Raw genomic sequence first — 23,551 nt, forward strand, 5'->3', positions numbered from 1 at the left:
GGCTTATTAACCTGTTTAGCCAGATGGTTAAATAAGTGTTTATAATTTCATTGATTAAAATAAAAAATGTAGAAATACTTGATATCACCCAATTTTGACTGCGTGACTTAACTGTACCTTGTGACGGTTTATTTCAATTATATTGAGTTTTTTACAGTTAAAAACATAATACCTGTAAACGAAGACGAAGCACTTGTTGTCAACGTCTACCATGTGTAGGTGTTTATGAAACTTGAGGAAAAAGTAACATGACAACAGTGTGAAGTTGTCACTAAGTTCTGACCAATCAAAGCAAGCGTTGCTCAGTCGTCACGCTGTTTGGAGGCGGAAGGAGGCGGAAGTTTGAATGTCGCTCCAACACTCCGACAGCTGAGGAGCAGCAGGAGTCCAAGTCCCTCCGTCTGCTCGCTCCTGCTCGCTCCTGCCATGTCCTTCATCCTCGTGAAGAAGAAGAAGTTCAAGTTCAGGGTGGACTTCGACCTGGACGAGCTCTCGTCCGTTCCTTTCGTCAACGGCGTCCTGTTCTGCAAAGTCCGCTTGAAAGATGGAGGCTTCGGCGAGGAGTCGACGCGGTAAGATTTCTTCTTCTATTTATAGCTTCCACTCACTTGTTGTCGAAGCCAAACACCTTCCACTCAAGTGTTTTTCTCAAGTTTATTCCTTTCTTTTCACCCCGAGAACTGGTTCAGTTTTTAGAAGTTCGTTACACGAGGGGCTTTGACGTTGCCTTTGATAAACCTTCTCTCTTATAGAAGACATTTGAACTTGTTTTGGTCCATAATTCTATCATATAAATACACTTTTTAGAAACTGTATCATTGCCATCGTGATATACTTTCCAATGTGAGTTAAAGGAGAATCAATGGAAACTCGGTTGCTTGGTAACAACACGACTGGTGTTGTGAGTAAACACCACCAGCATCTCAAATCCCAGAAGAATCACATCAGATTAATAAAGAATAAAATAAAGCTATTATGATTATACTTATTATTATTATTATTATTATACAACTTCTCCTACTGGGTTGCGACATGGATACATTTTCTCTGTGCAACAGGTCTGGGTTGAGTTACCTCCTACTTCAAAACATCATTTAAAGTTCATCATATATTGAAAACCGTCAGATAGACGACCACAAACCTCGTCTCTATTCAGAGATGGACAAAATCTACTCCATGTGTCTGATGGACGTCTGAGCCGATCACACACACCCTAAAAAAACAAATGAATCCATTTGTGTAATCTTGGATTTTGCATTTAGGATCATATTTTTGATGACGTTAATAAACAATGATGCACGTACACCTCATGCTGTTTCAAGAAGCTTCCCTCCGCTGAGTCACTGGAAAATCATAAGAGGTGCAGCACATGTTTTATCACCATGGCAACTCTGTCTGTGTATATAGTTTATATTGCCAAACCCGATCCACTCAAAATAACTGGAATACTTTACGCATTTATTGATAACATATTTTAGGAAGGTCTTATCTTGTAATGTATTCCGTGATGCAGCTTTTGCGATTGTTAGAATATTAATATTTGCTGATGCTAGGAATGCGTTTTAAACTGAATCCCTTAAATCAATTCTGTGATTTAAACGACAAATGAATGTTCCTGAATAAACATGAATTGTCTGGCTTTCTAACAAACAAACCTACAGATGCGAAAAGGTTTGCCAAACTACTTGTTACTGTTCATGTTTCACATCTATTCTATCAGTTCATGGTCAGGTTTGGGTCAGGGTGAAAGGTCAACAGGCTCGCGTGATCACGTCGGTCCATTCACAGGTCACTTGGACTGGGAAGATGTGGGGGGGCGGGGGGGAATGTGCTTTGTCTAGTGTGTTTATTCAGATTGAATGTTAGATAAAAGGAAAATATTGCGCAACTACATACTATTAAGATTTCCGGCTGACTTAATATCTTGTTCTTGTTTGCTTTTCACACAGAGAACCAGTTCAAGCCAACTGTGTTCGCTGGAAGAAGAGGTTCTCGTTCATGTGCAAGATGAGCGCCACTGCCGGAGTGCTGGACCCGTGTGTGTGTCGTGTTTCCGTGCGCAAGGTACTGGTTGTGCTCTACTGTGTGTTTTGTCCACACGACCCACACGCATGCTGTTAGAATTTGCCCTTTCAAATTCTCTTTACAGAATCTTAGCCCGATGTTGAAGGAACTCACTGACTCTTTTTTTTGTGTCATTTTAGGAACTCAAGGGTGGAAAATCATTTGCAAAGGTATGTTTACAATGGAATTATGGGAGATTTTAGCCTTTTCTCGCCTAGTCTTCCGGCTCTGGGTACTCATTAAAAAAATCTATTATGAAAAGTGTCTCAGAGTTAACCAATAACTAATGGATTAAAGATTGTTTCCGGCTGGCAAACACTTTTATATCCTACTATAGTACAACTATTGTAAGTTTGGGCAACTCAGGGAATATATAATAATAATTAAAGCGTCATGAAAAATGATAAATCAAGAATACAAATTAGATTTAACGTATGGAATTTATTTTACATGTGTTTTAAATGGTTATGAAATGTATTATTAAATTCACTAATGAACCCTTCATTTGTTGCAGCTGGGCTTTGCTGACCTAAACCTCTCAGAGTTCGCCGGCTCTGGCAGCACGACGAGGCGATGTCTCCTAGAAGGATACGACACCAAAAACACCAGACAGGACAATTCAATACTCAAGGTATGATTCTCAACTCCCGCTGGTTGTCTGGACACGGTCACATGTCGTCTTCAGACATGTAGAGGGACGTGTCTGAGCTTGTGATCCACAAAGTGACTGAGCTGCAATATTAAACAGTTCTCAGTCACAGTACGTGAAATTTAGTTTGTTTCTCTGCTCACGTTTTAACTAACGCTGACTTTTCATTCTCTTCCTTGCTTGCAGGTTGTTATTACCACCCAGTTGATGTCTGGAGACCCTTGTTTTAAGACGTAAGAACTTGCATTTTTCATTTAAACATGTATGTTTTACTAGATATAGTTATCATTTGAACCCTAATTTGTAATGTATGTGCCTTAAAAAAAACAATTTACAATTATATTTTACTTTAATATGAGTCTTAAAGGAAACCAGGGTTTATTCGGTGTGGCTTTGATTATAATGAACATTACAATCACTTCTACCCTTTTTGTGTGTGTGGAAGTATTTTGGTTCCCTTAAAATTAATAATTTATTTAATAACAAGAAGGGTCTGTTCAGATAGTTACTATGTAATTTTGACAATGGCAGGAAGTTCTAACAGCAGTTCACTTCCTGTCTAAAGTGCGTATGATGAGTCAACGGTTTGAGGTGATTTGCAAGAGTCATCACTTATTAAGTGTCATTTACGATTAAGACAATGACTTGTAAGCGTCTCCAGACGAAAGCCTCTGTCATGCGTGTGCCTACGGCTGTTTTCTGTCGACCAGCAAATATGTCCTCGTCGCATAAATGCCTTTGGGTTTTAGTTTGCCGTTGCCTAGGAGACCACAGCAGTGGAAACCCAAGGAATGAGTCAGCAAGCCCACACAATGTTACTCGGTTTATTTTCAACGATGCCAAAAGATTCAAATTGACCAAATGGTGTTTCACCATGTGTCTGCCTGTCTTTGGTTATTGGTTAAATGTTGGTTTACTTTGAACAGTCTTGACTTTAGTAGAACGCTTTAGCTATTATTTAAACAATGTTCTTCACGATCCAACATTGTGTGGACGTGACCACCAAACTGCTTTTTGAATTTACCAGGAAGATAAAACCAGAATCGGACCCGGCGAGTGACTTTATCTTGGTAAACATGCTGTGTGTGATTACACCTGCTTTCAATTACACTCTTGTGACACAGGGGGAGCCAGAAACAACATTTGTAACCCTGCATATTGCTACTTTAACAGAGGAAATGTAGATGTCTTTTTTTTTATATATATAATTTTGATAATTTATTTGAGCTTCTTAACCAAGTATACTTCACCAGAACACTTTTATCTTGGCCTTGAAATTTTCTTTTTTTGTTTATTCACGAGTACAAGTTATTGATCCTAAAAAGGATAATGATACCATAGCAACAGTAAACAATACCACACACTACACTTCAAAACCATGGAAAGGAAAAGGAAAAGAGAAGAGAGTCATGTAATTATAGACATGGTCCACTTCTTTATAGCAATTAAAAACCAAACATAGTCGGTTGTTAGTCTGGTGTTATCATAAAAAAACAAAACATTTTCTTTCTGCTGATGTGAAAAACAAAAGCCTGTAATAACCTCTTTACTTCCTGTTTCCCTGGCAGACCTCCATCCACAGCCATGACGCTCAGAATTCCTCCGGCCGACGCACAGTGTCTCCTGGAGGACCGGAAAGGAGGAGACATGCACAAAACACAGTCAGCTGCTGGTATGAAAAACAAACCTGATAAATGACAAACGTTATACATTGTTGTTAAAAATTCATATTAGGATCTGGGTATATTGATACATTGTTAACCATGTGTCGAATAAAACCATCTTTTGTCATTTATTCTAATAGTTTTTTAGGACAGTTGTGCTTGTTCTGCACTTATAATTCTAAGTGTACATATACACACATGTAATCGTTCTTATCTGCAGTGTTTCTAATTAAGTTCTTTTTGTTATTATTTACCAGAATTCCCAGTTAAGTCTCCATCTGTTCCTGAAAACCTTGTCGCTCGCGGCCACACCAGAACACACAGCTACACCAGTCAACAATCCAAAGTCTCAGGTAATCAAAGCTTTGAGTAAACGTTTATGTTTTCTTGGTTATATTCTACAACTTATGTTTATCTTCCAGGTTACAGCTCCAATCACTCCAGCGCAACGGACCTGAGTCATTGCAGAAGTGCATCGGGAGGTTCGTCGTCCACGGACATGGGCAGCGTCGCCGAGCCCAGCGAGCAGCAGTCGGGGAAAGGAGGCGGCGAGAGCAGGTTCTCTCCGACCGTCTCTGCGCCGAGCCATCAAACTTCCGATCAACCTTCCACACCGACGAGAGCTCACAGGTGAGACGGGCTTTCATCGATCATAAGATGGAAGAGGAAGGAGTCGTCTTGACAACGACATGTCCTCCTTTCAGGTACCCGGTCAAACAGAACTCGATGGAGAACCAGCTGAAGCGAGTGGACGCCACCAGGGTGGACGCCGACGACATCATCGAGAAGATCCTTCAGAACCACGATTTCAGTCACAGTATCTTGGACTCCAGTGCTGAGGGTGAGTAGACGCGATGTGTCACCGAGCAGTTTGGCTGCTGTTATTACGCTCAGGAAATCACAACAGAACGAGCGTCATAGCTCTTTGTCAGCATAATCATCTACCAGCTTGTGTCAGGTTTTGTTAACTTCTTTTTTGTATTATTCTTCACCAACTTTTTATCAAGCTATTGTTGAATAAGTGTTATTTTAATGTGTCGACAGAAAAGTGACAAATTTCATTTATGTAAGTAAGTTAGTAAGTCATTTTTATTTGTATAGCGCTTTTCCAGACCAGGGTCACAAAGCGCTTAAACAATCAAAACAATATTCAATAAAGTATATATTTTAAAGATCAAGATAAAACTGATAACATAACAGGAGTTCCAGAAAAAAAGGAAAAGGCTGAACAAATAAAAACATCAAAAAAAGTATTTTTGGCAGGTGGTCACCTGGTGTATATTTGAAGGAATAACAGAGTTGGGATGTATCTGTGTGGTCATACGGGTGTCATGTGTCTCCACAGAGGAAGGTCTGAGCCTGTTTGTAGGTCCTGGTGGCAGCACAGCCTTGGGAAGCCAGCACACGCGGTGAGTGTCATTATGTTACTACGTATTTCTGCTTTTTTTCATTCTTATTTAAGATCCCTATTTTGTTCGTAGCGTCTCTGAATGCTGTCAATGACAACATTTATATTAGATAATATAATACAGAGTGAGCAGTCGACCACATGTATCCCGACCGTGTCTAACCCTGGGGTTCTTTTTCAGGGTCGCAGCTGGAGCCTTTGAGCAGGTGGTGATCAAACACTAAAGCGTCAGGAAACGTGTGTGTGTGTCACCTTCGTCTACTGATGCAACACACAGACGCACACGTCACTGCCCTTTCACAAAGAGATCAAATTTCTCTTATATAATCCTCTGAATGTGAACGACGACAGCTATAGAGAAACAGCGACGCCCAGTGGACGAGGCGGAGCTCGACGTCATTGTTGAAGTCGAGGACAGCGCTGGACATGTTTTCATCTTTGTGTTGTCCTTGATGTATGATACAAACTGAGGGCCTTAATCAATAATGTGCTGCCATGTTTTCTATATGTATTTGATTGTTCCTTTAAAAAAATGTTTAAACTGACACAAGCGTTGTTAATGTTCGGTGTGGTAATGTTCTCTTGTTGCCAAATGAGGATCATCAACTGGACATTGTGTATTTATGTGATGTCATTTCAAGTATTGTGCAAATGGTTACTTTTGTTTTACTTTATAGATGCATCTGTTTATATTTGCTCAAGATAAACTGCCTTTATTTTGTTACACAAATCCAGCAAACTGTGTATTCTCTTATAGAAATGTTGTTAAATGTGTTAAATGTTTCACAATTTTTTTGTTGTTTTAAAAAGTGTTTTTCAAATGTTAAATTTTATGGTATTTAAACGTCAAATCATATAATAAAATATTTGTATTATTTTTCAACTTTTTGTTGTGGACAGTAGTTTGTCATTTGTTTGTGTGAAAAAGGTAATTTATATGAATGAAAACGTATAGAAAATGCTAAATATAAATTATAACAACTACATTAAACGTAAATCATAAGTTAAAATAAAAGGGCTGCATGCGGGCCACACTTTGCCCGTGTCTGACCTATAAAAATAATCTATAACAAATCCTCTTGAAATGACCAGAACTTCCACAAACGTACAAAAGCCCACCCCAAGCCTGTAGGTGGCAGTAACGTTCTAACGAGCGTCATTACAGCAACACCGACTAAACACTTCCGGTTTCACCTTGCTCCTCGGCTACTGCTACATCGTCGGCGGGAAATTGTTAGTGAACTTTTAAATAATCCAAACCTCGAAATTTAAACGAAGAAACCAACGGGGATTGTTTATCATCGCGACGGACTGATGGATGTTCGGCTGTGAGTAAGAAAACGGGACATTTAAAGGCATCTTTCTCGGCTGACGCCGCCATGGCTGTGAACCAGTTAGCAGCCCAGGCCGTTAGCAAATCTTCTTCAGGAAAACATGGAAACAATCTGCCCTTGTGGGGCAACGAGAAGACCATGAACCTCAACCCCATGATTCTCACCAACGTTCTCTCCTCGCCCTATTTTAAAGTCCAGCTATATGAACTGAAGACCTACCACGAAGTCGTGGACGAGATCTACTTCAAGGTACCAGAAACGGATGCTAACCCGCATGCTAACCCCTCGCCGCGTTGTTAACTTCACAATAACGACATTTCTTTATTGTGTCTGTTTCAAAAGCGATTGTAGAGATAGTACAAGCCCTAAGAAACGTTTCAGTCGAAACGTTGTGATACTGACGTAATATTAGTTGGTAGTACTAATAATTATTATTAGTAATACCCCAAGAGTACTTGGTGTACTGTTTTCAACATTACATTTAACACTTTGTATTGACTTAATGCATTTCTTTTTTTGACTCCTTTATTTACCATTTTTTACGATAATATAAATTTCTTCCATTTTTCGTCATATCTGTTTGTTATAATTTCATTTGACGACAGGATACTACATACAACTTTCTCGTAATAATCAATGTAAAAAAACATTTAAAAAAAGAGAGATTTTCAGGTCAAGTTATTTTATAGTACACATTTATGATATTTATTAACTCAATGCTGCTGTTTACACTCATTTGATGATGCCTGGAATAAACGGGTGGAATTTTTGATCTCAAGTTGCCGGCGCTCTTAACCCCTGGCATCAATGTGTGAAGCACTATTTATAAAGCATTGCATCCTGGTTATCAGGTGACTCATGTGGAGCCGTGGGAGAAGGGAAGCCGAAAGACTGCGGGCCAGACTGGAATGTGTGGAGGGGTAAGTGAGAAGTACGTGCCTTTTATTTTCCCCCACAAATCTACCGTTCCCTTTATCCTCTTCTAAGAAAGCAGCCACTCCTCTTAAAGCACCTGTACAGAAGCATTGACTTTAGCGACTGTTGTGTCGGTTTTTAAAACGTGTTTCTTGTCTCGGACAGGTGCGCGGCGTCGGAACTGGTGGCATCGTGTCCACAGCTTTTTGTCTTCTGTACAAACTGTTTACCCTCAAGCTGACTCGAAAACAAGTGATGGGGCTGATCACCCACATCGACTCCCCTTATATCAGAGCACTTGGCTTCATGTACATACGGTAAGATTACAGTTTCAATCCTTTTTTTTATTTTTATTTAAAGGTTATCATAATAATAGTCCTTATTTGTGCAGCTTTTCCTTGATTCTCTGAGACTCCTGTGTTTTTCTCGGTTGTGTCTTGACCTGTTAAGCATATATTTTATTGGGTATTGTTTAAGCGCTTTGTGACCCTGGTCTAGAAAAACGCTCTACAAACATTACTTACTTATTATCTTACTTACCATAAGTGTTATTACAATTTACACAGTTGCATACAATAATTTGATAGGTCCTTAAGTAGGACGGTAAACTCTGGCTTCATAATATGTATATAAAAAGCCAAACGATAAAGAAAAACCTTCCGGCCACCACTACAACATAAATAATATCGGATACAAACTCTAAGTACAAAAAAAAAAAATCAATGATGACAAGATAACATGAACTAAAACCTCTTAACTGTGGCGTCAAAAATGTGTACGTGTCGAAGACAATTGTATGTATTTAAGCCATTTACATGCGACCTAATGTCATGCCTCCACGTGTAATTAGAAGTATTAAGAACTCAATGGTAATCTTTCAAGAAACGTCCACAAGGCCTGACACTGTGTCGTCTTCCTCCCCAGATACACACAACCTCCGGCAGATCTAATAGACTGGTATGATGACTTCTTGGATGATGAGGAGGTATGTCGCTACGGGTAATATGTTATTGTTTTCTCTCTCTCTTGCATACACAGTGAGACCACACGCATACAAACATGACTTTTTCAGCTCTCGCCTGTGATGCTCAGAGCTGACTTTTCACCTTTGCCTTCATTTGGCTTAATCCACCACAATAGTCGGTCCACACTGTGGCCATGGTAAGTACCATATGTACTGCTGCGTAAATCCTAGCTGCTCCGTCATTCAAGGCATGTTGTTTATTAACTTAACTATTTATTAGTCTTACAAACGCTTGTTCCATTACATACATTCACGTGCAGTCATCCGTGGTGAATATTACGACACAGGTACCGACAAGTCATTACTAATGTTTTTCACTGGTGATTGAAATTATATTTCCACTCATCTGGTCCATTTCCCTGTTTTTTCCTTTAGATGGCCAATGAGCAGCAGGTGATTTGGGAATTGTATCTCAGCACTGTTGGTTTGCGTGTGTGAGTGCAAAGCAACTGTTTATTTCCATTTAAAGTTATTGCATTTTTGTAACATTTGACCAGTTTTAGTTTTGGAAGTTGACATTAAGCTAGATGAACAGAGGTGAAGCTTCAGTTTTTGGTCATCACAAGTTTCTTCTTAATGTAATGACAACCGGATTTAAAGGAAGTATTTCCACTCATAGCTTCTTGTTTCATTTCCCCGCTCGCCTCCAGGAGCTGGACGTGAAGGCCGGCGGCGGCTGTGTGATGACCGTCGGCGAGATGGTGCGCTCCTTTCTGACCAAACTGGAGTGGTTCTCCACCCTGTTCCCTCGCATCCCGGTGCCCGTGCAGAAGAGCATCGACCAGCAGATGAAGCTCAGGCCCCGGAAGGTTGCTCAGCGGGAACCCGTGGAAGAAGAGGAGGAGGAACCGGAGGCTCCTCCGGCAGAGACGGGAAGACAGACGGAACGACGCCCGTCCAGGTCAGAACGTGACACTCGACTCACTCAAATGTTCAGAGTTGATCCTCCAATAACAACATCTTAGGAAACAAATGCCTCATTTACAGTTTTAGACACGTTGGCAAACATATTCCCACAAATACTGACATTTTTATTATATACCTTCGGTTGTTACTAATCACACCACTTCAGTCAAACTCAATCTTATAAGGTCAACTAAAGCAGTTCAAGTCACCAAACAAAATCTATATTTAACTAACACGACATAGGAGTCTGATTTTGTTATTGATATTACTTATCTTTTTCTTTTTTTTACATAAAGAAACAACCAGGTTAACTCGTATTGTTGTCATCTTCAACCCTGTTCCTTGTCTTAACCCCCAGTATCGTAGGTTTGACACTAGTGATTTACATCGTGTTTTCCGTTCCAAAAATAGTATTTCTGGTTAAAAGATCTCTCAGTACATATGCCGTTATGGAAATGAATGCAAACACCGTCTCTGTGATCCACTGCCGTTCGTGGTCACAGGGGTGACCCACTTGAAAATTAGTTAAAATTGTTGTTAGATTGATCAAAACGCTACATATTCCCTTCTTACTGTGTGACTTTAGAGAAGCTTTGAGGAAGAAAAAGAGCGGAGCTGAAAGAAAAGTTATGACATCAGTGCTGTGTCTCAAATCGCATACTTCTCTTAGTATACTAGAAGTTAGTATGCATCAGGATAGTGTGCATTCTAACTAGTACGCAAATTCTCGACAGATGGTACGTCTCAAATCAAACACTGACGCTACACACTAACTGACAAATGACACGAAATGACACGACAGCTTCTTCTTCTACTTCTATTTAACGATGTTGCAACCAGCTGTTGGAACACTATCGACACCTGCTGGCAGCACGTTTGGAAAAATAAATAAAGAAAAATTATGAGCATCGAAATATTTGCGAAAAAAATATTTAAGCTGGTATCAGCACCGAAAATGCACCTGCTGCTGAAAATGCACCCCTAAGTATATGCATATATATATGACGTAACTTCCGTTTAAAATGTCATTAAGATGGCGGCCGTTTATGGTGGTTAGTGTCCATTGAACCATACTCAGTTTTTTGGGCGTTTTAGTGTGCATGGCGCACTAAATTTCGCATACTAAGAATCGAGACGCACTTGCGAACTAAAAATACTAACTTTGAGTACGCTAGTATGCGATTTGAGACACGGCACACGTTTTATTTGTCCCTATGAGTCATTTTGACACCGACCACTCTCTCGTCAGGACCCCCAGACGGACGCCGAGTCCCAAGCGCTCTCCTAAGAGGTCGCGGAGCAGAAGCCACCACAGGGAGCGGGACAGGGAGCGTCACGGGCCCAGCTTCGACCGAGAGCTGGAGCGAGAGCGAGACAGACAGAAGAAGGAGAGGGACAGAGACAGGGGGGACAGAGGGGAGAGGGACAGACGGCGGTCTCGCAGCGCCGACAGAACCCAGGAGAAGCGAGAGCGCAGGAGGAGCCTCAGCGCCGGCCGAGACAAACGGACCGAGCGACGAGACAGGGAGCGCGAGGACGACCGGAGCAAGAGGAAAGAGAGGGATCACCACAAAGACAGAGGCGCCGAACAGGAGCGGTCCAGGGATAAGAAGAGCAGGGCGGAGACGGACGAGAGGCGACACAAGGACGACAGGGACAGACACAGGGAGGACAAGAAGGGGAAGAAGTCGAGCAGAAGCAGCAGCAAGGAGAAGAGGCACAAGGGCGGAGGAGAGGAGAAGAGCAGGAAGAGGGACGACCGAGAGAGGGAGGCGGAGCAGCGCTCGCACAAGCGCAGTCGCAGCAAAGAGAGAGGCCATCACCAGAAAGACGCCAACGACCAGGGCAAGCACGAGCGACGGAGAAGTCCCAGCGTTTGACCCTTCGGTTCCTCCTGCTGCCTCCCGGACTCTCGTCTGACTGATGAATGGAACTCTGGCCAGATCGATTGTTGAACGAGAAACATTGCTGTTGTTTTTTTTTCTGCCTTTTTTTTCACTCCCCGATAGACCTCTAGACTTCACTTGAAAGGAAAAAGAGGAAAAAAAAAAACGGCATTTTATTTTCTACATTTCTTTTTTGTCCCAAGAAAATGGGTTTGTACATAAAGTGGCGAAGTTTACTCTCGTTTCCAGACAGTTCAGCCTCGGCTTGCATAGATTCTATGAATGCGTTTCGTATCCATGTTCATTTTAGAAAGTCTCGGTTTCTGCCAGTGAACGCCGTAGTCGCATTCGGATCTCCCTGTAGTCCACGGAAGGACAAAATCAAAGATAATTTTTTACCACACGGTCCTTGTTTGTGGGTTAATGCTTTGTTGCGTTTCCGATTTGTTTGTTTTTTTAAATAAAACTTTTATTAAAAATTCACGCTCTTGTTTCCGACACACTTCATCCATGAAAGGACGTTGAAATAAGCTTCAAAGATGACTTTAATTTGGACACTTGGTTTTGAAAATACTTATATACATTTAGAAACCACAAAGAAATGCAGATATATTAGCTTTGACTAACATTTAAATAACAAAGTGAAGCTCGATCCCCAAAAAAGGCTTTTCTACGAAGTAATGAATCATGTTTTACAATTTAATAATAAACTCTGAAGTGAGTTCCCTTTAATCTCTGCAGGTAACTATAGACATTCTGTGCAGGTTATTGCGAGAACTCGGCCAGGCCCGTTTGAATACACACGGGCTCAGACTCCGGTCCGCCGAGGGCCCCGTCCCCGGCCGACACCGAGAAACAGTAGGTGGATCCTGGACTGAGCTGGGTCAGAACCACGCTTCCTCCATACACCGTCATCTCCTGGGCGTCACCGGAGCTGCCCTGCTTCATGATGACCAGCTTGTGCTGAGACTCGGACTCCTCTTGGGACCACTGGAGGAAAACCCCTGTCGGTGTCTGCGTGACCTCAAGCACCGGAGCTCCGAGACCTGTGACGGAACATTTTATTATAATAAATACATCTTAAACATGGAGAAATATTTCAACTAGCAACACATATAAGTTTAAAAAACTCACCATAATTCGACATTTGATCGGTTAAATCTCTTCTCCTGCGCGCGTGCCCTCCAACTATGAAAGAAAGTTGTCCATCAGCTTTAGTTTTGAACTATTACAACAAAATGAACTCACCAAACGTCAGGCTGGTTCCTTCGCTCTCGCCGGCGTCGTTGCTGGCGGTGACCGTGACGTCACTGGTGCTGATGTTCAACAGGGAGCAGGACAGACCGTCGGTGACGCACAGCTGGGAGCCGCTGATGGTGAGGTTTCCGTCGTAGACCTTGTAGCTGGTGGCGAAGACCGAGGCGCTCCAGGACACCGTGGCCGAGGTACTGTCGCCGCTGTAGTGCACGTCCTCGGGCGCGCACGGGGCTGTGGCGGGGAGAAGAGCGGTGCTAGCTTAGCATGCTAACGAAATGAACATTATTTTCTTACTTTTTAACTTTTAAACGATCATTTTATATGAATTCTACTAGTGAACTTCGCCTCAGTGAGTGACCAGGTGGACATTTGCCGTTTTTATTTAATATTTTAAAAAGTAGCGACCACCAAACTTTACGACAGTAAAGTCAAAGGAAACATTTTCATAGCCGAGTTACCGAGAAGACATTTTAAGGCAGTTACGGTAAAATCAGTTCTACTCTCCTGACACTGGGGGGCGCCAGAAACAATATTTTCAAGCTAACGCTATAGTTCAGATTATAGGATAGAATTCTCTTGCAGCCGTTTTCAGCCATTTTTTCTCTCCTCTGGCCCTGCACCGTGTGAGTAGTCACTTAAAAGACAATTTTATCTATTTTTGGTCATTTTAAAGCAGATGGGTCGAATTCAATCCCACAAGTGACCGAAAAAAGTACAAAACAATTCAAAATACTGTATTTTTTAAGATTATATAGCGCATTGAATTATAAGGGGTTATGCAGCTTTGCACGTGTACCACATTAAAACCTTCAAAGGTTAGTAAGTAAGTTGTAAGTAAGTTGTATAGTATTAAATTAAATAATAAATAGTAATTAAATAATCAGGCAACTAATGTGTTGATTTAAGTGTCTCTTAAATGTATCTTAGACCTCTATTGTGTATTAATCAGTATGTGTTTGTACAAAACTCTCTGTAAAAAATGTACCCGCCCACTGCAAACACTTTGTTTTTCTGGAGATTAACCCTTATTTACTCCCACCACGCCCACTCTGCCCTGATTGGTCGAACATCGAGGGTTCCTCACTGTGCGTCGTCAATCCCAGAAGTCTCCACCTCCAAGGGACTCATCGTATAAACAATGTGGGGCGTGACTACAGCTGGCTGGAGGAGGAGCGGAGACCATTATTATGTCATAATGGACTCACGTAACCTCTCGTTCGTCAAGATTTCAGACGGGGAAGAACTTAATGAAGTAATAAGTAGGAAAACATGGTCATGATGAGGGACTTACTGCATCTTGGAGAGTAAGACTAAACTTTAAGTGTGCCTTATACAATATAACAAATCCAATTAAGTGTCTCTTAGATGTATCTTAGACCTCTATTGTATATTAATCAGTATGTGTTTGCACAAAACTCTCTTTTCATTGAAATATTTACATTAGAAAATGTGCTCCATCTTGGAGAGGAAGACTAACTTTTGAAACATTTGATTAAGTCAGAGAAGTTTACTTTAACTGTGCCTTATACAATATAACAAATCCAAATACTAGTAAATTGCAGGCCTAATAAAATATTAATTTACCAAACTGTGACGGGAAGTGTGAGTTTTCTCATGTTGGCTCTTCATTTTTTGAGGTTTGATTAATCAAAATTATCTTTGTCTTTGTTATCGTTTGATACAAAGTTTCAAACATCAAGTTTACTGTTATTGGAAGTCTCTTTATAATTGAAGCCGTCAATAATCTCTGTTTCATATCTTAAACAGTTTAACATCTTTATACACATGTGATCTCAAGCGAGGCTATCTTACCTATTTCCCCGGTGACAGCCTCAGACGGGTCGCTGACCGCAGATCCGGTTCGGCTCCTCATCGTGGCAGAATAGTTGGATCCGCAGGGCAGCGGGATCTCGAAGAACGACGCATTCGTCCAGTAGGACGAGACCTCGAACTGGGCCTGGGCGTCCCCCAGCAAAGTGCCGGTGACCTCCACCAGGTACTCGGAGTCCCTGCAGTCGACCTTGCTCCAGCTGAAGCGTAACACCTGGATGTCCTGCTGCACCGGCAGCAGGTTCACTTCGACGTCTCCGGGAGGACATGGAGCTGAACGAGAGAACAGTAGAAATGTAAGATATTTTCCATGTATTCTGAGGGATACAAATATGTTAAGATAGGAGTTATATTTAATAAATGACCAGACATTTTGACGTAGAAACTTAAGGCAAAATAAAAACATAGTCCTCGAACAAGGAACCCGAGCTCGTCATATTTAGAATTTAAATAGTCAAGAAAAATAAGAATAAACACAAGAATGTTTTTCGGAATGAACCTCACCTGCAGCGCCCTCCAGCGGTTCACTGAAGGAGCTGTTGCACGTCCCGTCCGAGGCCTGGACGGAGAAGTTGTACACGGTTCCACAGTCCAAGCCCTCGAAGCTGCAGTCAGGGGTCGGACTTTGACAGTACAGCGCGTCTCCGTCGTCGGTCAGAGCGCAGCCGTAGTAGTTCACCGCGTTGTCTCTGGCGCTCCACGACAGCGAGGCGGACCGATTGACGCAGTCGAACGTGACGTCCAGGTCCTGAGGCTGACACGGACCTGATGGTCAGAGGGTGTGGAGTGAGAACGAGGATTTCGGACATGGAGTCTTGTAGGTCGTACCGGTGTGGAAGGAGAGATCCTGACTGGCCTTGCTGCTGCAGTTCTCGTGGCTGGCGGTCAAGGACACCTGGTAGTGCTGGTCACACCGAAGTCCGGTCACGCTGCAGTTGTTGCAGGTGGAGTTGCAGGTGTGCACGCGTCCGTCCGCGCCCCTCACTTCCACGTGGTAGGTCTCAGCCACGGGGGAGGACGACCAGGACACCACAGCACTCTGATCCTCACAGGACTTTTCCACCTGAACGTCATGGGGTGGACAGGGTTCTGGAGGAAGACAGGAGGAAGTCATCAACTTATAGTGTGAAGTAAAGTGTGTTTGAGACACTTGTACACCAACATTATGACCAGGTGCACAATGTTGGGTCAATCCAGCGTTTTGGTCACAAAACTAAATGTATTAATGAAGGGAACTCACAATTAAGTTTGTCTCCAGGACTACATTATTTCCCTCCAATTTTGTGACTTTGTGAGGGGCCGTTGACCCAAACAGGACTTAGAAAAAAGTCTCTTAAAATGATGGGATTTTTTGAAAAGAAAAGCTATTAAAATCTAAGAAAATGTAGGTATAATTAAAACTAAGTGCACATTTTTCTCCAAAAGGCAAATGAAAATAGAAAATAAAGTAATTTAAGACGTTATAGTTAGCATTTCATCAGCAATAAATAGTAAAAAAAACAACGACAAAAAACCTTTTTTAAATTATCCTGATACTTTGTTCTCAGTAGGGCCACAAAATAGCAGGCAAATGTCCAAATGTATCCCACGGACCACACTTTCTTAAAGAATGTTAAACACACAACTAAACTGTTTTTAAAGTAAAGAAGAATCCTTTACTGACTATTTTCTAAACTCACAAACACTCATCGACTCACTTGACATTACCGCTCTCTTTTCGTCTCACCCCTTCTCAGTGAACTCAGTGATGCAGCTATGTGCATGTAGCAGATTTTCAAACCTCCATTAGTTATTTTAACTCAAAAAACTTGACACACCTGGATCTGCTCTGACTTTTGGCTGATCTACTGATCTTTATATGAGCGCTTAATAGTGTTGACTTCATTGACAAAATATTTTTGTCATAGTTTTCATCGACAAATAAATTTAATTTTAATATCTGAATAAACGAGACGCTTGCTAAAGAAAACCTCTCTGGTAATGAAGCCGTCATCTTAAGGAAGCAGAAGCTGGTACCCATGCTGATCCTGTACGGCGGGCTCCTCATGCTGCTGCACAGGTCGGAGTCCGCGGCCACGATGACGGTGTAATGTTTGCCGCACTCGGCTCCGTACAGGAGGCAGCTGGTCCCCGTGCCGTTGCAGGTCAGGTACTCGTGGTCGCTGGACTCGGCCGTGGCCGTGTAGACCGTGGACCCGTCGCCGCCGTCCATCAGCTCCCAGACCGCCAGGATGGAGGCGTTGTGACACTGAGGGACGGCTGTGATGCAGGCGAGCGAGCAGGGAGCTGGAGGACGGAAGGTAAAAGTATGAGTGATTATTTTGCTTATTAACAAATTGTTACGTTATTATTAGCTGCATATGGGTCATTTCAAATTGTATGAAGTTGTCATAATGACAGTAGTCCCTCCCAATATCACGGTTCACCTTTCAAAGTATTGTTTTTTTGCCATACGTTCCTTATATTGTAGCAATCTGCAGCCAGGAAGAGCAAAGTTCTATGTTATTATTCACACAGTTTCCAACAGGTTATTTATCTAAACGGCAATTTTTTATTGTAGTTTCATAGTAGGAGGCACTAATTACAGCACCTACCTTACTTATGGTGCCAACAAAGTAGATACTGTACTAATAAATTCCATGTCAAATGTTGACTAACACCTGTCATTGGTTGGCTGGGCGGCAAAGTATTACGGGAGCTGTTCAGATCACCGATATTGAGATGGTTCTTGAGTTGGATCACACTTCATATGCAATGTTGTGCTATAATAATATATAATATATAATATTGATAACTTTAACTTTTGGAAAAACTAGATATTCTCTACTCTACGGATTTCGATAATTCCTCGTATTATCTCAGGGTCGGGATCACCGAAAAACAAATGTGTTTATAGTATCCCTTGTGTTTTCTCTGGGTCAAGATGAACGACCTCCACCACTGCACATGTATTTCTGGAAGCCAGGGAGGTCGTTGACCTTGACCCAGAGGCAACACAAGGGATACCATAAACACATTTGTTTCTGACCACCGGGTAACCTTGATCCAGAGATACCACGAGGGTTAAATGGGGGTGCTTTTTAAAATGTTACTCTCACAAGAAGCCAGAAATAATTTCCTTAAAATGGCAAAGGTCAGAGTCTGACCTGTCTCCAGGCCGATGGAGGTGCTGGCTGGACTCTCACACCGGCTGTTCTTGGCCGTCACCGTGAAGTTGTAAGAGACGCCACATGCCAGGTTCTCCACCTCGCAGGTGGTGTTGGTGGACGTGGTACAGTTGGTAACGCCCTGGTCTCCGCCCACAGCCGACACCGTGTAACTGTCGGCGCCATCCGCAGCGTCCCAGGAGATCCAGGCCGAGTTGGTGACGCAGTCCAGGCTGCCGGCGATATTATGGGGTGTGCAGGGAGCTGCAAAACACATGGTTAGGTACGTTGAGGTTTTCGATGTTCGTATGGATGGATCGCCCTACCTGACATGACGCTGGTGGCCGGACCACAGCTGGAGCAGTCTCCTCTGACGGAGCTGACCTTCACGCTGTAGGTGTCTCCACACGTGATGTTAGCGAGCGAACACTGGGTCTGCGTGGTGTTGTGAGACCGGACTCCGCCGGCATCACCCTCGACCGACACCAGGAAGTACTCGGCGTCTCTGATGGTCTCCCAGGAAACGGTCAAACTGCTGGAGCTACAGTCCAAACGGGTGGTCACGTTGTGAGGTGAGCAAGGAGCTGGAAAATAGTCATTAATTCATTAAGGAAGTACATCGGTGTTGTCAGAATAATGAAATGTCGACTTTAACATTTCAAATGCTAACAAATTTAACTCAATATGTTGAAACTTTGTTTTACTTTTTATTACTGATATTATTATATATTAATATTATGATTGAATTAAGAATATTTATTTAATTTTTCCAAATATTTTTTATTTTATTTAAACATAGAGATTGATATTATATATATATATTTGTTGGTATAGTTGTCTCATTATTTTTGTTTTAAAACTGGTTTTGCCTATCCTTTTCTGTTTCCTGAGCTCCACGGCGTCAGATTATAATTTATTTAATGTAATTATAAAATAGTACTGTTGCTTTGGAATCTGCAATAATAAACTGAGGCGGCACTGCTTCTACGTTGTCACATACGTATTGTTTGGCGGCACTTTTTATACCAACATTTTTATATTTAATTTAAAAGGCTACAAATAGAAAATGTGTTTTTTAATTATTGAAATAAGAATATCAAAGTCCATGTGTTTGAATAATTTTTTTAAAAAGCATTTAAAACAAATACATTTTTTAAAAAGCAAAACAAATTTTACCTTCCAATTTTTCAATCATTATAATAAATTATTTAATTAAAAAAATACATCCTTTAAAAAACTACAGCGTTTATATAAAGACATTCCAAGTACCAACACATATTCTGATGTCACTGAGATACTCCCAGAGACGCCGTACCTGAAGTAAACGTCAGCGCCCGGCTGGGAAGGCTGGAGCAGGTGTCGTCCAGAGCCACAGCCGCCACCGTGTAGACGTGTCCGCACACGAGGTTGTCGAGGCGACAGCAGTGGTCAGTGGAGGCCTGGCAGCTGACGTTGTTGAGGTTGACCTCCTGGCTGTAGGCGGTGACGGAGTATTGTTCTGCGCCTCGACTCGGGGACCAGGACACGAGTGCGCTGTTGTTGGAGCAGTCCATCGCCACAGAGAGGTTAGTGGGCGCACACGGGGCTGTGGGGGAGACCATCATATACAGTTAGTTATAGCTCTTTACTTACTTAAAAGAACGTTTTTGAGTATTTTTACTTTTTATTCCACTTCATTTCATAGAGTTCTGTCAAGACCACAATTCAGCCATTGATTCTATGCTTTTATTCTGAAAGAACACTGCTTCTTCTATCACAACTACAGTCTGTTAAAAACATTAAACCTCGACGTACTTAATTCTGTGTATTACATTGAGTTTTATTTTAAGATAATCTGAGGAGGATTATTAACTTTACATATTTATTTTATCATCAATCTTGTGTTGAAGGAACATTTTTATTAAAGATCTGTAGTTGTTTGAAGAAAAACTATAACCCCTGAGTTATCTATCATAATGTCAGGTTCTACGAATTGGTGCGAAGCCCTCTAACCAATAGCGAAGCTGTTAGAATGCGGAGCACCAATATGAAGAAGAACCCCTGAGTTATCTATCATAATCTCTTCATATGCAATGTTGTGCTATAATAATATATAATATTGATAACTTTAACTTTTGGAAAAACTAGATAATCTCTACTCTACGGATTTCGATAACCCTTGTATTATCTCAGGGTCTAGATATAGATAGATACCAATATGAAGTAGAACCCCTGAGTTATCTATCATAATCTCAGGTTCTAGGAATTGGTGCGAAGCCCTCTAACAGCTTCGCTATTGGTTAGAGGGCCTTGCACCAATATGAAGTAGAACAGTTCATGTAGTTGATGTTTTTAAACATGTGTTTGAAAGCTCACCAAGTATAATGCTAAGATGTTATATTATATTGTATAACATATTTAAATTTAACATATCTACATATTTTTTGTCTATTTGAAGAGAAACTATAACCCCTGAGTTATCTATCATAATCTCAGGTTCTACTAATTGGTGCGAAGCCCTCTAATAGCTTCACTATTGGTTAGAGGGCCTTGCACCAATATGAAGTAGATGTTCATGTAGTTGATGTTTTTAAATATGTGTTTGAAAGCTCACCAAGTATAATGCTAAGATGTTATATTATATTGTATAACATATTTAAATTTAACATATCTACATATTTTTTGTCTATTTGAAGAGAAACTATAACCCCTGAGTTATCTATCATAATCTCAGGTTCTACTAATTGGTGCAAAGCCCTCTAACAGCTTCGCTATTGGTTAGAGGGCTTTGCACCAATATGAAGTAGAACAGTTCATGTAGTTGATGTTTTTAAACATGTGTTTGAAAGCTCACCAAGTATAATGCTAAGATGTTATATTATATTGTATAACATATTTAAATGTAACATATCTATTTATTTTTGTCTATTAAGCATTGTTTTCTTTAATAATCTATATGTTCAGATTATTTTAAATAGTTTTTTATTGAATAAATCAATTAAATATTTTTTTATTTAATAAATACAAAATGATGCATTATGTTATTATTATAAATCAAACTAAGTGTAAAAAAAATATTAATTTAGAAAATGTATATTCAATTAAATTATTCTAAGAAATAATTAAATGCTTAAAAAAAAAGAATTCTCCTCACAGTTATTTATCTCTTTGTCAGACTCAACACCTGCTGTTCTATACAATGAAAAAATCAAAATGTTGAGTTTGAAAGCGCGTCTCACCGGACTGGTGGTGCGTCACACCAGAGGTGCTCTGACACTGTTGGTTGGAAGCTGTGACCGACACAGAGAAGTTGTGTCCACAGCTCAGACCCTGCACACTGCATCGGTCCGAGCTGGACTCGCACGTCTCCGGGACGCCGGTGTCGTTCAGCAGCGAAGCGGAGTAGACGTCCGACCCGTTGCCGGGCTGCCAGGTCACCATGATGCTGTCCGACAGGCAGTCCTGCACGGTGGACACCCGCTCCGGTGGACACGGCCCTGAACCAGACACAGGTATTTTCATTGACACACGTCTAGAGGTTCGCCTGCAGCAGCAGTGGAGCCACTCACATGTGAGCAGGGAGGTGGACGTTCCAGAGTTGCCGGGACAATGCTGGCTCTGAGGTGTGACCATGAGGTTGTAGTTCTGTCCACATGCCAACTGGGTGAAGTGAGCCACGGTAGTGTCGGCGGTGAGTCCGACCGACGTGTTCGAGTTTTCAGCCGTGACTAAATATTCTGAAGTGGTTGCATCGGCGGCGGTCCAATTCAGAGAGACGACCTTCGCGTCACAGTCCACGAGAGCGTGAACAGAAGGAGGCAAACAAGGAGCTGAAAAAAAAAGACAAAATAATTCTTATACTAACATGTTATATTGTTTTCTTTCTTAAACCACATAAATAGTAATTGCTGATATCTCTATGGAAGCAATGATAAACTTTTTATTGAAAGAAAGTTTAGATCTCTTAATAATTTTAATTTAAAAAATGAATTGAATGGGTTGTTTTTTTTAACAAAACAACAAATTATATATATTATATTGTTACGGTGGGGTTTGAAGTGTTAAAGTGTTTGCGATTTGAGCTCGGATTTTACGGAGGTCCGTGAAGGCATCGCGAGTCCCGGTTCATGAAGGAGAAGATGGACAATTGTTTTGTTATATTATATTCGTATTCTAATAATTGAACATTGCAGAATTCAACATGTTTTACTTACGCTTAATTAAGGCTTCATCAACCATTTAAAATCCTCCAGAGGAAGCTTTTATTAATGTCAAAAGGCTACAAATGAGAAAATATGGAATTTTGAATTCCTTTTTCAATTATTGGAATGAGAATCTCATATTTTACAAAATAAATCAAAACATTTTAATTTCTAAACGAAAAGAAAAAACAATTTCGACCTTTTAAGATAAAAAATATTGAATTTAAAGTTGTTTAGGCAGAAGTTTAAAGTAACAGTGTTTAATTAAACATTTTGAAATCCTGATTACACTAATATAATTCCATATATCTCTTCTTAAATTATTTTTAATTGATATTGTTTTCTTTCTTAAACCACATAAATAGTAATTTCTGATATCTCTATGGAAGCAATGATACACTTTTTATTGAAGTGTCTTTTTCAAGCTTTATATTATTGTTTGAATCATTTAATTTAAAAAAATGAATTGAATGTTGTTGTTTTTTAACAAAACAACAAATTATATATATTATATTTTAACGGTGGGGTTTGAAGTGTTAAAGTGTTTGCGATTTGAGCTCGGATTTTACGGAGGTCCGTGAAGGCATCATGAGTCCCGGTTCACGAAGGAGAAGATGGACAATTGTTATGTTATATTATATTCGTATTCCAATAATTGAAGAATAAAAACAGAATTCAAGAAGTTTTACTTACGCTTAATTAAGGCTTCATCAACCATTTAAAATCTTCCAGAGGAACTATCATACCAAGCTTTTATTAATGTCAAAAGGCTACAAATGAGAAAATATGGAAAACTTATTTTGAAACTTATTTTTCAATTATTGGAATGAGAATCTCATCTTTAAAAAAAACAAAAAAAAAAACATTTTAATTTCTAAACGAAAAGAAAAAACTAATTTGACCTTTTAGATAAAAAATATTGAATTTAAAGTTGTTTAGGCAGTTTTGCCCATCCCTGGTTCAAGAGTTGCCTTGTTATAAGTTACCCATGTGGACGACTGAGCTGTTGCTGGCTGGACTGGTGCAGTTGTCATCCTGGGCTGTGACCACCACAGAGTACTGGTCCCCACAGTGCAGGTCGGTCCAGGTGCAGGAGGTGGAGCTGGTGACGCACGGGTGCACGTGTCCGTCAAGTCCGGTCGCTTCCACGTGGTACGTCTGGGCGCCGTCGCTGGGCCTCCAGCTGACCGCGCCCACGTTGTTCTCGCACTCCACGTGGGTCGTGACATCACTTGGGGCACATGGACCTAAAGACAGAGGAGATCTGTGGCAGTGAACCAGCAGGGA

General features: G+C 41.0%; 3 protein-coding genes across 3 annotated transcripts in view; 2 read left to right on the plus strand and 1 right to left on the minus strand.

Moving 5' to 3' along the window:
* Positions 1-350: 350 nt before the first annotated feature.
* LOC148063727 (EEIG family member 2-like) lies at positions 351-6,668 on the plus strand. The gene is made up of 11 exons (XM_087811593.1): positions 351-572; positions 1,950-2,064; positions 2,205-2,234; positions 2,579-2,695; positions 2,900-2,946; positions 4,282-4,385; positions 4,635-4,730; positions 4,800-5,007; positions 5,082-5,218; positions 5,723-5,786; positions 5,967-6,668. Exons 1-11 carry the CDS (start codon positions 427-429, stop codon positions 6,007-6,009), a joined length of 1,107 nt encoding a protein of 368 aa, XP_087667719.1. The 5' UTR covers positions 351-426; the 3' UTR covers positions 6,010-6,668.
* A 307-nt stretch (positions 6,669-6,975) lies between these two features.
* On the plus strand, positions 6,976-12,331 carry prpf38b (pre-mRNA processing factor 38B). The gene is made up of 6 exons (XM_087811379.1): positions 6,976-7,368; positions 7,971-8,039; positions 8,200-8,351; positions 8,959-9,019; positions 9,709-9,959; positions 11,214-12,331. The coding sequence occupies exons 1-6, from the start codon at positions 7,165-7,167 to the stop codon at positions 11,842-11,844; spliced, it is 1,368 nt and encodes a 455-aa protein (XP_087667505.1). The 5' UTR covers positions 6,976-7,164; the 3' UTR covers positions 11,845-12,331.
* Positions 12,332-12,478: 147 nt separating this feature from the next.
* Positions 12,479-23,551, minus strand: part of LOC148063729 (uncharacterized) — a 35,349-nt gene continuing 24,276 nt past the window's right edge. The window contains exons 47-59 of the mRNA XM_087811821.1: positions 23,251-23,511; positions 21,632-21,892; positions 21,302-21,559; positions 19,399-19,668; positions 18,410-18,667; positions 18,084-18,347; positions 16,954-17,223; positions 15,766-16,026; positions 15,442-15,702; positions 14,920-15,210; positions 13,099-13,338; positions 12,985-13,038; positions 12,479-12,896 (exon numbers count right to left, since the gene is read on the minus strand). Coding sequence (XP_087667947.1) covers positions 12,616-12,896; positions 12,985-13,038; positions 13,099-13,338; positions 14,920-15,210; positions 15,442-15,702; positions 15,766-16,026; positions 16,954-17,223; positions 18,084-18,347; positions 18,410-18,667; positions 19,399-19,668; positions 21,302-21,559; positions 21,632-21,892; positions 23,251-23,511 — 3,230 coding nt within the window. The 3' untranslated portion in view covers positions 12,479-12,615. The remainder of the gene's footprint in view (positions 12,897-12,984; positions 13,039-13,098; positions 13,339-14,919; positions 15,211-15,441; positions 15,703-15,765; positions 16,027-16,953; positions 17,224-18,083; positions 18,348-18,409; positions 18,668-19,398; positions 19,669-21,301; positions 21,560-21,631; positions 21,893-23,250; positions 23,512-23,551) is intronic.

This window comes from Callionymus lyra, chromosome 16, assembly GCF_982586985.1.
Source record: "Callionymus lyra chromosome 16, fCalLyr1.hap1.1, whole genome shotgun sequence".
Taxonomy (NCBI): domain Eukaryota; kingdom Metazoa; phylum Chordata; class Actinopteri; order Syngnathiformes; family Callionymidae; genus Callionymus; species Callionymus lyra.

Coding starts and splice junctions, on each gene's coding strand:
- prpf38b (XM_087811379.1), top strand. CDS start 7,165: ATGGCTGTGAACCAGTTAGCAGCCCAGGCCGTTAGCAAATCTTCTTCA. Junction 8,040..8,199: donor AGACTGGAATGTGTGGAGGG/GTAAGTGAGAAG, acceptor TGTCTCGGACAG/GTGCGCGGCGTCGGAACTGG. Junction 9,020..9,708: donor ACTTCTTGGATGATGAGGAG/GTATGTCGCTAC, acceptor GCTCGCCTCCAG/GAGCTGGACGTGAAGGCCGG.
- LOC148063727 (XM_087811593.1), top strand. CDS start 427: ATGTCCTTCATCCTCGTGAAGAAGAAGAAGTTCAAGTTCAGGGTGGAC. Junction 2,235..2,578: donor GTGGAAAATCATTTGCAAAG/GTATGTTTACAA, acceptor CATTTGTTGCAG/CTGGGCTTTGCTGACCTAAA. Junction 5,219..5,722: donor CTTGGACTCCAGTGCTGAGG/GTGAGTAGACGC, acceptor GTGTCTCCACAG/AGGAAGGTCTGAGCCTGTTT.